General features: G+C 42.1%; 1 protein-coding gene across 2 annotated transcripts in view; it reads right to left on the bottom strand.

Annotated features, from left to right (window-relative positions):
• The window catches only part of hyal1 (hyaluronidase 1), a 38,106-nt gene that overhangs the window by 6,078 nt on the left and 13,297 nt on the right, over nucleotides 1-18,731 (bottom strand). Inside the window, exon 5 of one of the 2 annotated variants that reach the window (XM_081718403.1) lies at nucleotides 8,803-9,163. The exons of the other annotated variant lie outside the window; for it this stretch is intronic. Within the exon in view, the coding sequence (XP_081574529.1) occupies nucleotides 9,151-9,163 (13 nt within the window). The 3' untranslated portion in view covers nucleotides 8,803-9,150. Of the gene's footprint in view, nucleotides 1-8,802; nucleotides 9,164-18,731 lie in introns of those variants that run through there. 2 annotated transcript variants of the gene reach the window in all.

Below are 18,731 nucleotides of genomic sequence, written 5' to 3'. Positions count from 1 at the left end.
CACACTCATCACCGGCTCTTGCATAATCTCACTAATATCCCTCACTCTCACATTCTAATCTCCCTCACTTGCACATGCACAAGACAGAGTGCAGAAGATCCCTTCAGCCAAAAATCAAAGCTCCAGTCAGTGTGACTGTATTTATGGTAATGCTGCATGTCCCCTGCAAGCTAATAATATTACAATTAAGACATACAGAAGAAAAAGGGCAAGTATGTTCCACTACCCGTCATTCCTATTACACACACACACACACACACACACACACACACACACACATACACACACAAAATATGACAATAACAGTCATGTTCTTTGCCAAGAGGGCATGAAAACAGCAACCCTGTAAACACCCTAAGATTTCAAAAGTTAATTAGGTTACTGCCTAATTAAGAGCACAATATGCAACAAAACAAGTCCAAAAAACTTTAATCCCGCCTCTTTGCCTCACACATACGCACATACACATGCCTAACAAAATGGGGAGGTTCTAAAAGCTAGCATTGCCCCAAACAACAAGCACATAGCATTACCCAGTTCAGCTCCTCCCGTACGCGCCTCCCTTGTTTGTGTATCGGAGAGGAGAATAGAGACGCTTGATTGAATTGAATTAAACAGCGAGCCTTCTATTACGTGGCCGGTTAAAGAGAAATTTGATTGCAGCTTTAATTAATAAACATAACGAGCTCTTTCGTTGGTGCTGAGGATTACAATTATGGCCCACAATGCGCCGCCATCCCAAGTGGTGATTTGGTCATTTGCGCTCGAGAGTCGAAGAGGCTCCAGTCAAGCTCTTAAAAGATGTCTGGCACAGTACCGGTGCTAAATATGCATATTTTTAAATATGACAACAAAACAAATGACACTGCTCTGGGGCCAGAGTAAAGAACAACCCTAATTAACAGTGTTTAGAAGAGGGTTTGATCCCTACTCATCCATACAGCGTTTGGAAATGTTTTCCGTGTTTAGTATCTATAGTACATGTCATAGCAACGTAATTATAAAGCAAGGTTTGACGCATTATTCTTTTTCATGTATTTAGGAAATCCCTTTTTAAAATTTCTACAGCAGGTCCAACCGGGCCCTAGCAGGTCCAGAGTCAGTTTAACATGGCTATAAACGGACATGTAAATTCCAGTCATGGTTTTGTATCACGAAGCTGGTTTCATTAATTAATTCTGCTCGCTAAGTACAGCTAATCTGCAAAGTTAGAACAAAGTCCTAGAAAGGATTTTGACTTTTTGAACCACAGTACAGCCCAGCAAATATCACATAGCATTATCAGTTGGTACAACACAATGTCCAAGTTATCAAATGAGCAGTTCAGACATCAGTTTAAAATTTTTAATTGGATGAAAATTGAATCACTGACATTAAAAAGACACAGTAAGAACTTACTGGTCCCGTTAATATAGATTTGGTTTCTTTTTTCCAGGATGACCACAGAGGTTTGTCAGAATTTTGTTTGTTTATTTGTTTGTCTGTTTACAATATGAGCAAACTACTGCAATCTAATCACTGTGCCATCTGTTGACACTCTATAAGCCCACAGCTCTATCACTGCCACTGCAGTCTCTCAGTGAACCACGGGTCGAAAATTTTGCTAATAATGGCTGCTTAGTTAATAACATAAGCTGACATAAGCTATGAGGGGCTCGCCTTGCAAAAATGATCTGGGTTGGTTTCTTTCAATATTACCATCTTCCTTCTTAGGCAAAAATGAATTCCTCCCATCCTTCACCAAAACCCTCAGCAAGGACCTGAAGCCTCCAAATGTCACCGTTAATATGTTTCCATTTTTTAAGCAAACTATTTCCCCTTGCATCTCTCGCTCCAGCCATATCATTCAGAGTTGTTGTGGAAACAGGCTTACAGTACCTGCTCTGCCCCACCCCCTCCCCAGCTCTATCCCCACTGTGGTACAGCCACTGCCATCCGCCTTATCACAGTCGCACACAAACTGACCGCTTAGCTGGGGCTAACAGCGGGGCCAGACGTGTGCCCTGCCGCCCCCGGAGAGCCAGCGTTTATCGGAAACAACAAGGTGTTCTGGGGTGGCCGGCAGCGGAGGGAGGGGGTGGGGAAAGTGGGTGGAGGTAGGGCTCAGAAGAGCGGTTACCACAACGACAAGATCCAGAGTGAAGAGTAAAAATTTGTTATTAAAAGCGCCTTTCTCCGCCTCTATCTTATCAGGGGTTAGCCAACAATGGTCAGCTACCATAATTGAATCAAAGCCTCCTGCTGTTCACAGTAGGCTTCTCTTTCTGTCTCTCTCTCTCTTTCCTTCTCTCTCTCTCTCACTCTCTTTCTGAGTCTCTCTCCTGCTCTCTCTCGATCTCTCAGTCTCTGTCTTTCTCTGTCTATCTCTTTCAGTCTCTCACACTCAGTTTCTCGGGCGTTCTCTCTCATGGCCTCTGTGCCTTATCCATCATCTTCTTTCTCTCCTCCGTTTTCCCACTCTCGCTCACTTGCTCTCATCCCCCCACATTTGCCTGTGTGGATGGGGGTGAAGATAGAGTGGTAGAGAGTGGGGAGGATTGCCAGAAGAATGGAGTGGTGACTTGGAAAAATGAGTATGGCAAGTCCCCCTGCTGTCTTCTGAGGATGGAGATGCCACTGTGATTGTCACAGCACTGGTATTAACCTGTCATTACCTCAGTCTTATCCAAAACCTCTGCTCTATTCAACCAAGTCACAAATACAGCGCATTCAGTGTTCGAAGACAAGCTGCAGTCGTACATATTCACAAGGTACTGACAACACTCAAACAGAACCGACAACTGTAATATAAACCATACACAGTTGTTCATACGTACACAGATTTTGCAGCATGTTAATTGTGTTATACAGGGAACTGCCTAGGTATTACAATTACGTTACACAAAGAAAGAGAAGAGCACTTCAAATCTGAATCTTCCTCATACATATTTTTTGAATGGGACATAAACTTAAAGAAGTGTATTTTGTCTCCTCGTTGAAAAGGTCATGCAACTGTTGATATTGATACAAGCTCTGTGGGTCTATCCAAACCTCACCTCCCCACATATTCTCACAAATACACACACACATACACACACACCTGCCCCCAAAACAGCAGGAACATTTCCATACAATGCAAAACAGGAGAGGCTGTAGTCAAATATTCACAAGGGCGTTCAGATGAGTTATGACCAGTGCAGAAGCATATTCATCACATCGAGAGTTATGACCGCTTTTCGTATTGAACTGTCATCCAAATGGTTAGGACACAAGGCAAAGGCACAGAATTTATTTAATACATAGGGTTGCATTGCCAGAGCTACATCTGCAAACTGGGTAAGCACAACCTGTCTATGTCTACAATAAACATCTAAATGGCATCTTAATGTTACCTAAAGAGATTCCCATTGAAAAGATTCATATTTATGATAATATAGTATAATAACATGCTCATTGGTACTCATTAAAATGAAAATAGTGACGCTGAAAGAAAAAAAGACCTCAAGAGTAAAAGGTGAAAGAAAAGACATCTGCCTCTGCTTCTCTTGATCCCTCTCTCTCTATCACTCCCTTACTAACTCTCTCTCTCTCTCTTTATCTCCATCTATCCTTTTCTTACTTCCCCTCTTTTTCTCTCACCTTCTCTTGCACTCTCCCTCTTTCAGTCTCACTCCCTGTCTCTCTCCCTCTAGCTTCCCACCCTCTGTCCCTCCATCTCCCTCCCTCTCTCACTGCCTCGCCCGCTCACTTCTCTCTCTCTTCATCTCTCTCTCCCCTTCTCTCTCTTTCACTCTTTCATCCACTCTCACTCTCTCAGTTTCTGAACTAAATGGGTTTTGGCAGCACAGTGACAAAAGATCATCATGCTGTTAAACTCACAATCTCAACAGACTGTGAGGTGAAAGCTAATATATGGCAGACACACTGCTGACACACACACACAGACGTGCGCACGCACGCACGCACACACACCATGTAAATCACATACTAGGAGCAATTTTTGTAAGTATACCATTAGAGGAGGCTGCTCCTTAACTTACTCCATCACATTTTGAATATGGCTGCATTTAAATGCAAGCACAAAATATCTCCCCACTGCCTTTTAAAGCAGTGATCGCTGGTCAGAATAAATAATGTCAAGCCTGTATTTAAATAGTCTGTTATTTAAATATAAAATTTGATAAGGAGCAAGTTAGAAAACTTAGGCAAGCTGTCTTACACTACCCATTACATTCCATACTGTAAAGGTTCGAGACATTACATAGTCTCTAATGTGACATTTTGTTTTTGCCACAAGTAAAAAAGGTAACAAACCTTTCTTCTGCACCACAAGTACTTTTAAGTCAGTCATTTTCTTCTAGTAAACTGAGCTAGGATTTACTTGTGTTAATTAGGACACATTTGACTAAATGTCACCAGCTAGTTCCATTCCTAATCCAATCATCGGTGTGTCCCTCAGAAGGACTGGGTTTGTGGCTGGTAATGAGCTTGCTAGCCTGCAGCAGAGGCAGGCCACAATCTCATAAAGAGAGAACAATGGACCGCCATTGAAATCCGTATAGGCATTCTCACTGATGCACACACATTCAAAGGAGTGATAGAAGAGTGAAGACAAAACCTATCACAAAAACACTCATAGCCTTTTTCTGTCTCTCTAGCTCTAGCTCTTTTATACACACACACACACACACACACACACACACACACACACAAACACACACACACACACACACATAGAGTGCACACATAGACATTCACATACCAGCGCATGCATTCCACAGAGGCCCCAGTGACCAAAAGAGAGTTTAATACCATTAGTGATGAGGTCAGGCAGGGAGGAGAGGCAGGTTAATTGGAAGGTGTTCGGCGAATCTCAGGTTGAATTACGATTACTTAGTCCTCAAGTGCTCAGAATGGCAGCCTAGGGTGATAAATATAGGAGACACCATAAATGTGGCGCTTGCAGAGAGACAGGCTGGCCTCACCCCTCTGAGACTGTATCTCGCAAAATGAGGTTATGATACCAGATAAGGAATGGAATGATTATCTGGAGTTGATCCTACTTGGACTCTGGAGATAGTGAATTAAGCACGCAGTAGGAGAGATAAGGTGTTTGTTTCATTGTATAAGACAATCTTCCGTGTGCTGACATGTCTGTATGCCTGGAGTCACTAAAAAGGGAAGCCTTTGAGAGAGGAGGAAGGAAATACTTCCTACAAGTTGTCATGCAGAGAAATATTTTTTTAATTATTTATGGAAACCAAAATCAAGTGAATTTGGTGTAAAAAATAATTCTGCCTAAAATTTAGTCTATTTACCTATTTACCTCTCTCTCTCTCTCTTTCTCTCGCTCTCTCTCTCTCTCTCTCTCTCTCTCTTTCACAAACATGCAGACGCAACTCCCTAAAAGTTTTATGACGAATCAGACAATGGAACATCTGTTTCATGTCTAGCGTTGACGTGATGCCTCAACACCTATAGGCTGCAGAGGAAACGTTCAGGGGAAATGCCCTGGACATCGCTGCAGGAGCGTAGTGAGAACATTCGGCTGTGTTAGTCTCAGCGAAGCATCTGCAAGTCAGCTCGAGGTAACTGAAGGTAAAAGAAGAAGACAGATGAAACAACAGCAGCAACAAGAGGGAAGAACCAAAAGGTCGCGCTAACATGACTTTGAAGCAAACATCAAAGAAATGCTTTTCCAGTCAACATAAATGGACAACTACAGATCACAGAAATAAACAGCTATTTCAACTATAAGCTTAAATGTTCCAAAAGGTGTAATAAAGGTTCTGTGTGAGTATTAGTGCATGATGTCAAAAGAAACATGATTATCTCTATGTGGCATGACCCAAACAATGCTACCATCCATAAATCTGTGCTACATTAATGTGCTCCTTGCACCCTTTTTTTTTTCAAAAGACATGACATATTGACAGCATCTGTTTACCTTGCTTTTTTACATATCTTATATGACACAGAAATTCTTCATTACATATGCTTTTCAAAACAGACAAACGTACATATATGCAAACTAAGAAATGTTCATATCAAGAGCTCTGACATCAGCATAAGCCACAATTGAGACTAATTTGAAAGGAGACCATAGTAGCGTGTGTGTGTGTGTGTGTGTGTGTGTGTGTGTGTGTGTGTGTGTGTGTGTGTGTGTGTGTGTGTGTGTGTGTGTGTGTGTGTGTGTCTGTGTCTGGTTTAATGGTCTATGTCGTCGTCGCCTATGTCAGACCTTCAAGCTGAGGCTGAAATAGCTGTTACTTTGTAGCGTTTCTCAGAGAGTTTGTCAAAGGGTCAAAAGAGCAAAGTAAACGCTCTCCGTCACAGCCTCCCCTCTCCACGTCTAAATGCATTCAGTCTCTTAAAAACACCCATAAAATCATAAAGAAACACACTGCATTTCACACAAACACCCAAATGAAAGTCCCCCTCCCCTCCCAGCACTTGGTGACAGTGGCACATGCATAATTGCATTGTGGAACAGCGCGCACCTCAGAGGAAATAATTACCACCATAAAAAGAGCAATTACTAACCTGGCACAGAGGCGCAGTGGATTTTAATGGGTCTGCCTGCGACACGAGCACACACGCAATTGTTTGTTTATTTATCGACCGGGCTGAGTTATAGCATTGTCCGCCGAACAACAATTCAGACAAATACTATCACAAACGCTAATTTGGTGTTACCAGGGCAAGACACTTTTAAGACAGAAGATCTTAAAACAAGACTTGCCTATGTTTGATGCTTGCTTGGGATACTTTTTACGTCCCTTTAATCACCCAGATTTCTAATTTAAATGACAAAATTAAGTGTAGCTCAATGGATAATATCCATTTTCGATTGAGTCGAGGTCATTCCAATTCATCTCACTGTAGTGTAGCTTCTCCAATTTGGAAGTCATTGTTGGAGGGTTATTCGTTTTCATCTTAAAAAGGCCCGATCGTAATAAAGAATCATTTAAATTATATGGACGCACGAGTGAATGGTATTAGTATAGCGGGGATTCTAGGCGCCGTGACGCACGCAGATGAAAAGACGAATTAAGGCGCACGCCGGGAGTCCGCGTGCGTGTGTCCCGGTTAACGAGCCCCCCCCCCCCCCCCCCCAGAAAATAAAGTTTTCGGCGATTGCAGCGGACAGCACTGTCAGTAAATTAATCACAATCTTCTTGCTGTCTCCTTTTGAGAAAACGGTCATCTATCAACCCTCCTATTTTCCCTGATAGCTCGAACACGCGAGAGAATGAGAGAATCTTTTTTAACTTGGAAAAAAAACCTGACTTATTGTGCGAAGTGGTTATTAAAGATTATATTCTCCAGGAGGTTTAACACTGTGCAGCCGTACTACGGGACTATAATGGAGAAGCTACTGAGCACAGAGTATTACTCATTTATTGGTCTGGACTGCCAGGACAAGCGACTCGCTGCGAGTCGCCGATCTCTCTTGAGGGATGGATAGCCATTTTCCACAAGCATTCTCACTCTCTCCATCTCGTAGCTACACACTCATTCTTCACTTACCCAACACGTCTATGCGTCTTTGAGCTAGAAGTGAAGGTAAGTGCAGAAAACAAATACAGTGCCATAGAAGAAATTGGGCAAACATGTTTTTTAAGAATGCAAGAAGTCAGTGGAAGATCAAAAGAGCTACTAGGTTATTATTATTGCATGTAAACTCAATGACTTCCAGAGAGTAGGGGCAAGAGGCAACCTAAACCTCAAAAACCAAAATGAAATATTTGCCTTCTTTCTGTTTTTCAATTTTTAACTTCCCCTATTTTTTCCAACTATTTTAAACATTTCATGTTTTCATATCATCATGGGAACATTTGGTGCAAACAATAAGGTACATACAAGTACACACACAAAAACAAATACCCCCAATACACACACAAGCACTCACAGAGTTATACTCCTATTTGGCCACAGTCCTCTGCAAGCTCCAGCACTGACAGATTGCATTCTGGGTTACGGAGCCATCAGCATGAGTCGAGCTGGCTGGTGTAAGTAACACAGTCTGGTGTCTTAATTTCCACCAGCTGTTCCCCTCGGCCACAGGAGAGGAGTGAAGGCCGACCGGGGCAGAACACCTTGATGATCTGCGACCAAGGAGACGAGGGATGAATTTTTCATACTGAGCAGATCACATTAAAGAGGGACATGAGAGTGCTTAGCATGAGGAGGAGTGGAACCAGTGCAGATGGAAGAGCACACACACACACACACACACACACACACACACACACACACACACACACACACACACACACACACACACGGACACATGGATGTAGTAGCCCAGAGAGACCTATAGGACTGCTGACCACACACAGACAATCGCAATCATTTTCTTCACAGTCACTGGCTATATGAAGTAATTTGCAGTCTCATGCACTCTGAGACCCCCTTAATTGGTTCAGATAATAGCCATCATCATTACTGCCCTAATTTAGACCAATCAGGGCCTTCCGTTACTAAAGAAAAGGTCACTTCAATTGGTCTAAATCAATTGGTCTTTAATAAGGCTTCTCTCTCAAATCACTGACTTGCCTTGACAGAGACAATTTTGTCTCTTGTAACTGTATCAGTAGTTGTCTGTGCTGACTGGAAAGTTTCTATCAGACAGAAGAGACCTAAAAATACTGCTTTGGAATTAGCTACAGTAAAGCAAAAAAAAAAAAAGAATCCCCATCAAGGATCCTTTGGATCAAAAATATTTTTTTCTTTTCAAGTGGCTGTATACAGAATGGTTTTGGATGTATGTCTTCAATTTGTTTGAGTCACAAATTGTGTTACTTTTTATTTAGCAATTGGTTTGCATTGATTTTTTTTTCCATGACAAGATTATAAATTGCATATATATAGAGTGAACAGATGAAAAGGTTACATGTGACATGCCTTTAGCTATAAATGAAAAAAATGTCAACAGTCTTATTTGTTATATGTCACACAGCTAACTGGTTAAGTGAAAATAGAAACATTAACAAATGGAAATCTGGTTAAGTGAAATAGCCAATTAGTGGAGTCAAATAAACAAAGCACCTAGCCACATTTCTGTATAATTCCATTCAAACATTTGGGATGCTGGAACAAACAACTGATTTCCAAATTCAGTGTTGCGCCATTTTGCTGTTCCCACCGATAGTTCTTCATAGCATGATCTCACTGCCACCACCTGGGCACAAAGAGGGAATCATTTGTGTGCATGTGAGTGAATTACTGAGAGAATATTAAAAGACTGAAAAAAGCAGGCATGGTGTCCCATCAAGTTAATTTGTATGTAGCATGCAGCCTATGAAATCTATCAATAACTACTAATGGAAGGCAGCTTGTGCATGTGCATATGTATGTGTGCTGTGTGTGGTTGTGTCCAGTTTTCCCACTCTGCCTGTTCCTTGTTACGTGTGTTTTAAAGGGCAAATTGAGTGTGTGACTGCATATAATTCACTCAGAGAGGAGTGAGCTGCCTGCCTGGTCACACTGATTCACTGCAACAGTGGCTGCGCAAAATCTATTGCAGTAAATTTCCCCTTTAAGCAGAAACACATCCCTTCAGACGTCCGTTGCATAGCAACCCGGCACAGCTGTGGTGACAAGGACAAACACGCCCACTGCTTTTTTGGGGCGGTACAAGGTATTTTTTAACATCAGTCACAAGTAAATGTCGTGTGACGAGAAGCTTTACCAAGGTGCACGGTAGAAACAGGTGAGAACCTATGACAAATACTTGTGAGTTTGCATGAAAGCAGCTTGAAAATAGCAACAAGACAACAGTAAAATCCAGTCACCGAACACCATGAAAACCCATTAAGCTTCCATGCCATATAGTGCCATTAGGTGGCATAGTAATTGGGTACATTACACGATCACTGATGCAAGGAGGCAGTAAAAAATACAATTCCCACTTAAACCAAACAAATACCTTTACACAGATGCACTCTAAGAGCTATTAGTGCTTCTCTTGCCAATGACCTTATTGATTATGGTGAATTTCTTCCTTTTGTTGCTAACTAGAAAGTTCTGCTCATAGCAATGGTTCATGGTATTCAAATATGTTGTGGGATCATACCTCAGACACCACCTGAGCAGTTAGATAAATAAACACACATACAGATACACATGCACACATGAAGCGTTGCTCTGAAAGCAACAGCCGGGGTTTTTATGTGTGGCTGTCACTTCACACGCCATTAAACTGTGTTGATCACTGGGCCTGCTATTGACTTCAAAGAAACAGCATGGGTATCATACAAGAGTGCTGTATCATTCAAAGTCATGGGCTCTGCCCCGTTAAAACAGCTTTCACATGGAAACCATTTCATGTGAATATAATGACTGTAATGCTGGAGTTATCCTCTGTGAAGAAATAAAAGGCAGATAGGCGTCTGTGTGTGTGTTTGTACAGAGCACATGTTTAGAATATTGCTTGCCTTCCTAAATTACAGGACACAGCACCAGATCGCATGTGTTTATTATATAACAGATGTTTTATAGACACACAGAGGCCTGCTCAGATATCCTGTTATCAAGATTCTATAACACTTCTACAAAACAACCATCTATCAATAAGATATACCTGCATTCTGCCTGCACGGGCACATTTACATGTTTGCCAGTAGGCCGGTGGGCAGGCAAAGCTCGTATTGTTTGGTGCAAGAGGTCTAACGACAGGTAATTTGTCACACACTGACTAAAGCTGTCAACTGTGGTCAGGTGGCATGCTGTCATGGTGACAGCATTCTCACTCAGTATGGCTACGGTTCCCCTTTGAGCTGCTGTGGTCATTTGGAACACTGGGATAAAATGCACAATTTCTCTCCCATTACTGATATTCAATTTTCACAAGTTAATGAAAATTGTGGGATATGTTTTCAGGGTTGTTAATTTCAGAATTTATGTGATCTTTTAAAAGAAGAGTTTAAAGTGTCTTTTTAAAGAGTTTCATATGGGATAGTAATTTCATGTTTTTTTGTGGTTTTTTTACTGTTACTAAAAGGTACCGCCCCCCCAAAAAATCCCCCAAACAAACTATTTTGTGGTTATATGTAATTGCATAACTGCATGAAATATAATGCAGAGTTTATATTTTACACTATACTCTCTTTTTGCCATCTCAAAGGTGCAGCCATCTTAGAAATGTTTAGATCTTTGTCAGCGGTATAATAGTATAAGATTGTGATGGATGAAAAACATTGTGAGGATGGCAATTCCAACCTCTTGAGATTCCTGAGATGCACCAATTATTTCCTGACGTCAGATATTTGTCGCAGGTTTTCTAAAGCGTGAAGAGTGGGAACACAATTGATGCATTTCTCAGTGACAATGCGGAATTTCAGGATAGTGGAAGTGATTATTGGGCTTATGCTATGCATCTACGCAAACTCAAATGCTCAATATTGAATGTGAAAATGAAGATTTCCATAACATACTGGTGTCTTAAAGTCCATATGTGTCAGGGTCTCATCAAGCACAGAAACATTTAGAGAGGTAGACAAAGAGGTAGAGCACCTGAACAGAGTGCAAATTCTACATTGACAATTGGAGGAATCTTTTTTTTTAGGCCATAAAGGGAAGCTGTATAATGTAGGAACATGCTTCAGTGAACTGAAGTCTTACAATCCCCACAGTGTCCTGCCTGTTTAACATGTCTCCTGTGACAGTCTGTAGATGATGACAAACCCATTACAGCAGCTCATGGGGTGCATACCACACAACAAGAAGACACACAAAGATAAGACAACTGTGATGGTGTAATGCTTTTTTTTACTATCAGCAGCCAACACTTTAACAAGTCCTAGTATATTAGAATTCCTCCTGCCTGCTGTCATGCTGACTGTCCTCTGCTTCCTTTATTCAACAGCACATAAATATACACTCACCATCACCCACACTATCCAGTTCATTATCAGGCCTGCATGACAACCACAACAACAACAACAAAAACTCCATGTCCTAATTCTTCCAAGTTTCAACTTACTTGTTTGAGCACCAAAAAAGTTCCATAGATCTCCTCTCCTCTTGCTCATGTTGACTCTGTTAATGAGCTAATCTGAGTTCAAGAAAGCACTCATACTTTTGAACCAATACAGTTCATACAAATTCAGCCTTCAGCAGACATGGATTTTAATATTGCTCAACTACCCACCCTGGTAAAACCCTGAATTCCTGAGTGAAAAGAAAGCGAGTGCCTATCATAAATGCTAATATCAATAAGGAAAATACACTAACTACACCATCACAGACACACAAGACTATTAAAATGAAATAAACACTATAGCAACTAATACTAATTAGTAACTAATAGCAACTAGTAAACCATCATTAATAATTGTGTGGAAACAATTTAACCTCAGCCTCAACAGGTCATGTGATGGACACAGAAGAGTCTGCATTTGTGACCTTGACTGGGACTCTTAAAGGAATTGCACAACTAAGCATGCTAACATGGCTAGCATTAAATGGAAACTAGTATCCACCAATCAGTTCAACGGTCTAGACTCAGTTGTCTTATGATTATACTGTCTTTATGTAACAGCACTGCAATAGAATTTGGAGATGGGGGACCAAAAAGTCAGTTATTTTCTAACAAATCAAATGACATCAGCCATGATGGGATGGAAATTGCTAATTAAAGTTACACAATAAAATTATACAGAAACTCATAAGGAGGCTCCTAATGGTGAGGACACCTCAGAAACTCAAATGAATAAGAACCTTAAAAGTTAAATATGCACTGTGATTTGGTTCAGTCTGTCCTCACAGAATAGCTAACGCTTTCCCAGAATCTAAGCCTCAAATATTTCCATGAAGGTGACTTTTCATTGTGAGAAATGTAATGATGCTATAAAAGTGCTAAGACAAACAAATTATTTCCATGAACCACACTAAATAACTATTGTTAAATACAACATTATAATAACATAATTCTTTATTAATATAATTATAACAGAGAATTAGTTTAGCATATTGCATGTGCTGATTACTGAGGGGAGTGCTGTATGGTTAGTGTGGCTAAACTATCTGTCTCACAGTCAGCCATACACAGTGTATAATGATTTTCTATGCAGTTAGAGATTATAAATCTGTATATTATATTTTCCACCTTAATATGAAACTATATATGAGGAGGAAAACTGTAATAGTGTACAATAACCAAATGTGAGACAAGAGACAATATGCTACAAATATCCTACAAACTGACTCCAGAAAGCTAGAGTTGTTGACAGTGTCAGTTTGCGTGTGTGTGTGTGTGTGTGTGTGTGTGTGTGTGTGTGTTTGTGTGTGTGTGTGTGTGTGTGGTTTTCTGCCTCACTTTCAGATGGATGGAGCAATGTCATTAGTCACAGCACTCTCCCTCTCATTAGCTCCGCCGGTCGCCATGGCAGCCACACAAAGGCTGACCCCTCCCCACCAGCACATGGGGAGTGACAGGCCAATTAGAACAGGGCACACTGACACACTGTGATTACTACTCAGAGCAAGAGAGAGGGGGGGGGGGGGAGCCGTGTAAAAAAAAGACGAACTCAATGTCATCTTTCCTTCTAAACTATGCACATGCTATACACATCTGGAGAAGTAGAGGAATTCCAATTTTGGAATGAAATTTTGAGTGGAAGTCAGTTACAGTACATTTTAGCCATGGAAAATCCCAAGAGAACAGGAACTACATGTCAAACTCAACAACAGCTGAGCTTGCTTAGAATCAAGTTCTCACCAAATGCATGCCCCAGTTTTGAGTAAGCCATATTAGAAAGAGCAGTATTTGTTGGAAGGTGGTATGTTGTTGGCAATAGACCCAGACTTACATGTTGTGAGGTAAATGGAGAAGAAGAGGACTCAGAAGCTGAAGCTGCAGAACAGATTAGGAAAGATTAGGAAAGCCAGGGCGAGGACCAAGACCAGGACCAGGATAAGGACCAGGGCAGGGACCAGAGCCAGGACCAGGGCCAGGACCAGGGCAGGGACCAGGACCAGGGCTAGGATCAGGGCCAGGGCCAGGACCAGGGCCAGGGCCAGGATCAGGACCAGGACCAGGACCAGGACCAGGACCAGGACCAGGACCAGGACCAGGACCAGGACCAGGGCAGGGACCAGGGCCAGGACCAGGGCAGAGACCAGGACCAGGGCTAGGACCAGGGCCATTACCAGGGCCACACTCAGCATGCAAGTAGCTGTCACAGAGCAACCTGGAAATATTGGCTGATCAGTACAACTGCTTTCACAAATAAAAGCATGAAATTTGCATAACATTCAGAAATCCATCTTCGGAAAACGCTGCACACTACAGTATGTAGATTAGATAAATATGGAAAAAATGTAATTTTCTTTACAACAACTCAAAATGTTTAATGAAAACTGCTATGTCTCCATGTTAAGTAGCTTCCTTAACAGATATAAGCAATTGCACTACTGGATCCTTTTCTTTTCAATAGTAATGTAGTGAGTGTGTGCACACCATCACATGCCCCACCCCTGCCACATCCAGGCCACAGAAGAAGAAGAAAAACAACATCACATCACATGGGGAGGAAAGACAAGACACTTATAACATTTAAAGGCATTTAAACAGATAAATCTCTCTGCGTTACACAGGTAACTGCCATGCAACATTTCTAATTTACTATGGGTTACTATAATTGTCCGGCTGGTAAAGAAAGTGCAAGTTACACCCAGCATTTTACGGTACACACATCCTGTACCTTTACCATCTTTATTCCAGTCATGCCTATTATTTTCTGAGGATATTAAAGTATCTTCTTCCAACACCACACCTTCTAATACTCACTTTATTGGCTCCACTAATCTTACAGATATCAGAATACTAAAAGTACAGTAGCTACCACATGACCAGTAGTGAACGGAACCAACTTGGGAGGCGTGGCTTCTTGTCCCCTATGTTAGGGTAATAGTACACTTGGCGGCATTTAAGATGACATTTAGGCTTATGTTACATTTACACTGTGCATTCTATAGGCTATGCATGTGTAATTGTATATCAACAATAGATGAAAAGGCCCTGCTAACATGTAGCTCAAAGCGACTGTCTGGCGCTGTGTAGCAACTGTTATGAGTGCATTGTTAATGAGAATCAGTATGGTCAGCCGAAACCTGACCAGTCCGTGGAGAGAAGCCCCGCTTTTCCTGATCGCCTCTCTGCCATTGATTAAGCCTGAAGGAGTTTACACGGAACCTCAGGAGATGGGACATATTCATCAATAACACACACTCTAAAGGCAATGTATGCAAGCCGTGTGTGTGTGTGCGTGTGTGCGTGCGTACGTGCGTGCATGTGCATGTGCATGTGCATGTCTATGTTTGTGCGTACTGTGTGTCTGTGTGTATGTGTGTGTGTGTGTGTGTATAAATGCATGTATGTCTATGTGTGTGTGCTGCAGAACATGCATTCCAGAGAGTGTGGTTTCCGGCTGGATGCTGGGGGTATGTTTTCCAGACAGCAGCACTACATGTTAAACGGTGTCAGTGCTAATGTGCAGAGGGAGCAGGGGAGAGCAAGGGAAGCACAAAGCTATAACTGTCTGGCTGTCCTCCTTTCATGTGCTACTACACAGACGTCTGCCTCTCTCACTGCTAATTGAGAGGGCGAGAAAGAGAAAGAGAGAGCACGTGTTATTGGTTCAAAGTGATGGGCAAGGTTATGAGGTCCTTCTCTGCCTGCTACAATCTGCCATAACTCAAAAAACTCTCATCTAATGAATCCAAATATGTGTGTCCAGAATGGATGTAGCCAGTGCTCGCTGCATAAAGGAGGACTGTTTCTGTGTTGGCATGCTGTAATTAAAGTCATTCTACAGTCAGAAATCGTGATCGCACAGAATTTCACAGCTCCCAGTCAACATTTTGTCTCGGTCAGCTCCCTAAGCCCTATCCTCTAAGTACTATTCTCTATGCCCTATGCCTTAAGCCCTAGCCTATGAGCCCATGGCCCTAGGGTGATTTAAAAAAAAACCTACTTACTGTACAAAATGTCATGCTATGTAGTGCCTAATGATCCTATAGATTTTCTGGCATGCAGCTGAATGCTTTACAAATCAACAGGAATAAGGCCTGTATATCTTAACCGTAGAACATTGTGCATACTAACAATAAAACAAACAAGAATACAACTGTGATCTAAACGTACTGGCAGGAAGCAGCTACACCATACACAGCATTTCATTTATGCTGGCTATGTTAAGGCATGAGAAGGAAAAAGTACAAAACATGCTCTGATGGAGGTAAATCTCATCACCTTTGTTCTGCAGGTATGCCCTGTTTCAATGGGCCCCAACCATGCAGGCTTTTTAACATAGTCAGTGAAAGCTGAGCTTTCGAAGACCCATTTGGTTTCCTGCATTTTCTCGCACGGCGACAATGACTAAAGCCAACGACCTTGTCCACGTGTGTCTGTATTAGCCAGGCATGTGGCGTTAGCAGATGGGGAAAAGGATGATAATGTGCTCCTTGAAGAACAAACCCCATCTCCGTTTGTTTGCCATCCCAAAGCCCCCTAAGACATCTCACTAGCCTTCTCTATGTCTCTCTGTGTTTGCTGTCTGGCTTTGACAGGCTACACTACAGCGTGTAAGGCTCGGGCGCGATAACTGGTGGCGTCAGGATATGGCTAAAATGTGCCAAGATGGGAGACCACATTAAATGGCGTGTGTGGCACGTTGTTCAGGCCAGTTACGAAAGCGTGATTTTTTTTCTTTTTGCAGCGCTTTGATATGCGGCCAGAAAATACATCAGGACATTCTGAGATGGCTGGAGAGCCCCGTAATCATTATGATGAGCAGATGATTGCAGGAGAGAGAAGCAGGGTGAGGGAAAAAGAGGGAAAGAGGGAGGGAGGGAGTGAGAAGGGAGAGACAGAATAAGAGAAAGACAAAGGAAGAGAGAGAGAATGAGTGCATTTGAGGGGGACATGCAATGTGCACTCACATTAAGACACTATGACTTCAAAAATGCGTGACACAGGCAGACACACTTTCCAAAAGTACACATGGTGATATTATTTTTTTTTCTGAGAGAAACAAACAGACATTGAAAAAGTGAGAGATACAAAAAGAGACGCTGGGGTAGAGAGAGAGAAAGAGAGAGAAAAAGAGAGTATGAGAGCGAGTGAGCCAAAGAGAGAAAGAGAGCAAGAGAGCATAAGAGAGAGAGAGAGAAAGAAAGAGAGAGAAAGAGCTCTGTCAGGGCACAAGGAAGTGTCGCCTTCTGTCAGTTTCACTGGGGACGGTTCAGTGCCTTTCAGTAATAAAAATACCACAGCGAACCGAAAGAACAAGAAATCATTCTCTATGGGCAATACTCCTCACTCCACGTTGACCCAAACAAGATGGAACACACACAAGGACTCGCACAAAAGGGGCAGGACACTGGAGAAAGGGAAGAGGTGTACTGCACATTTTGCACAATAAAGCAGTATTATTCTCATAATGTTTCTCTGTTACTTAAATGCAGAAGGACACGAGTCCCTTTGTCAGCAGAGTGTGGCTGGGAGACAGGGAAAGGGTGTTATTGGAGGCCAATGGATGAGCGGTAATTTATCAGCGGGGAAATTAGCCAAGTGCAAGACGAGCTATAGGCAGTGTATTTATTCTTCGATCCTTATCTTTAGTCACACCACATTAACCTGTAGAGGGTTTCATTGGGTGTGTAGGTGGGTGTGTGCTTGCGCTACTGTAGTTCCAGCCTTTGCTATGAACACAAATGTATGTGTGCAAACACACACACACACACACACACACACACACACACACACACACACACACACACAGAGGTATCTTCTTTCAGATATGCATACATGACTTTTCTCCACTTTAAGATACCTTAGCTATCATCGTTATTATATACATTGTTTAAGCCTACTTCAGTAGTTCACAGGGGATCTAAAATGAATGAAAAAAGAAAGTAAAAACAATGTGCAAAGCTACAGAACAGAGAAGAGAAGAGAAGAGTTAACAGGTTGCCGTATGAAAACGGGACAGCAGAGGATCAATCCAGCTACAATGGAGAAGACTAGAAAGCTATGAAAAGAGGATGAGACAAACACCATGAAAAAGAATGGTGAGAGTTGGAAGGGGAGGCAGAGGGCAGAAGGGTTAGGGATTTGCACGGGCAGCGTTCGGGGCCATGAAAGGAAAGTGTACCACGCAGAGAAGCTGTTAGCCGGAGGACGGCGCGCCATAATCGATTGTGAACACCGCCACCAAGCGCAGCCAATCGTCGAGCCTCCTGCGGACTCATCCAAGTTAGAGCACTTACACGCTGTCTGCTGGGCAGAGACAGCGAGGGAGGGCGAAGGACAAGCACAAGACGAGCAAAAAATGATGTGAAACTGGAGGGGAAAAAATGAATGAAAGGGCAAAGACAAAACGTAGAGAGACACAAAAGACAAGGCAGCACAGAAAAGAGAGAGAAGGAGATTGGCTTTGAGCCGAGTGCGAGCCTGATGGAATGACCTTGAGCCAGTGAAGCACTTTAGGCTCAATCTTGCTCCTTCTCACTCACTAAAACACAGGATGATGAGATTAGGATACAGCCTTAGCCTAAGACTAAACCTATGCAGATTAAAAATGAACATAATTCAATCCTCTGACTATCAAAACATTTTTCTTCTTAGACCCTGTCAGCAGAATTCAGCAACATTATTTTTTCACACTCAGTGCTCTTTTACGAGATGCTTGGCTTGGTTACTTATTTGCAGTGTTACAAAAACTGTAAAGATGACGTTTTATATT

Source organism: Electrophorus electricus, chromosome 7 (genome assembly GCF_041902795.1).
Source record: "Electrophorus electricus isolate QZ-2024a chromosome 7, ASM4190279v1, whole genome shotgun sequence".
Classification (NCBI taxonomy): Eukaryota; Metazoa; Chordata; class Actinopteri; order Gymnotiformes; family Gymnotidae; genus Electrophorus; species Electrophorus electricus.
The sequence above is the reverse complement of the archived record's forward strand: the minus strand, read 5'-3'. Positions and strand labels throughout refer to the sequence as shown.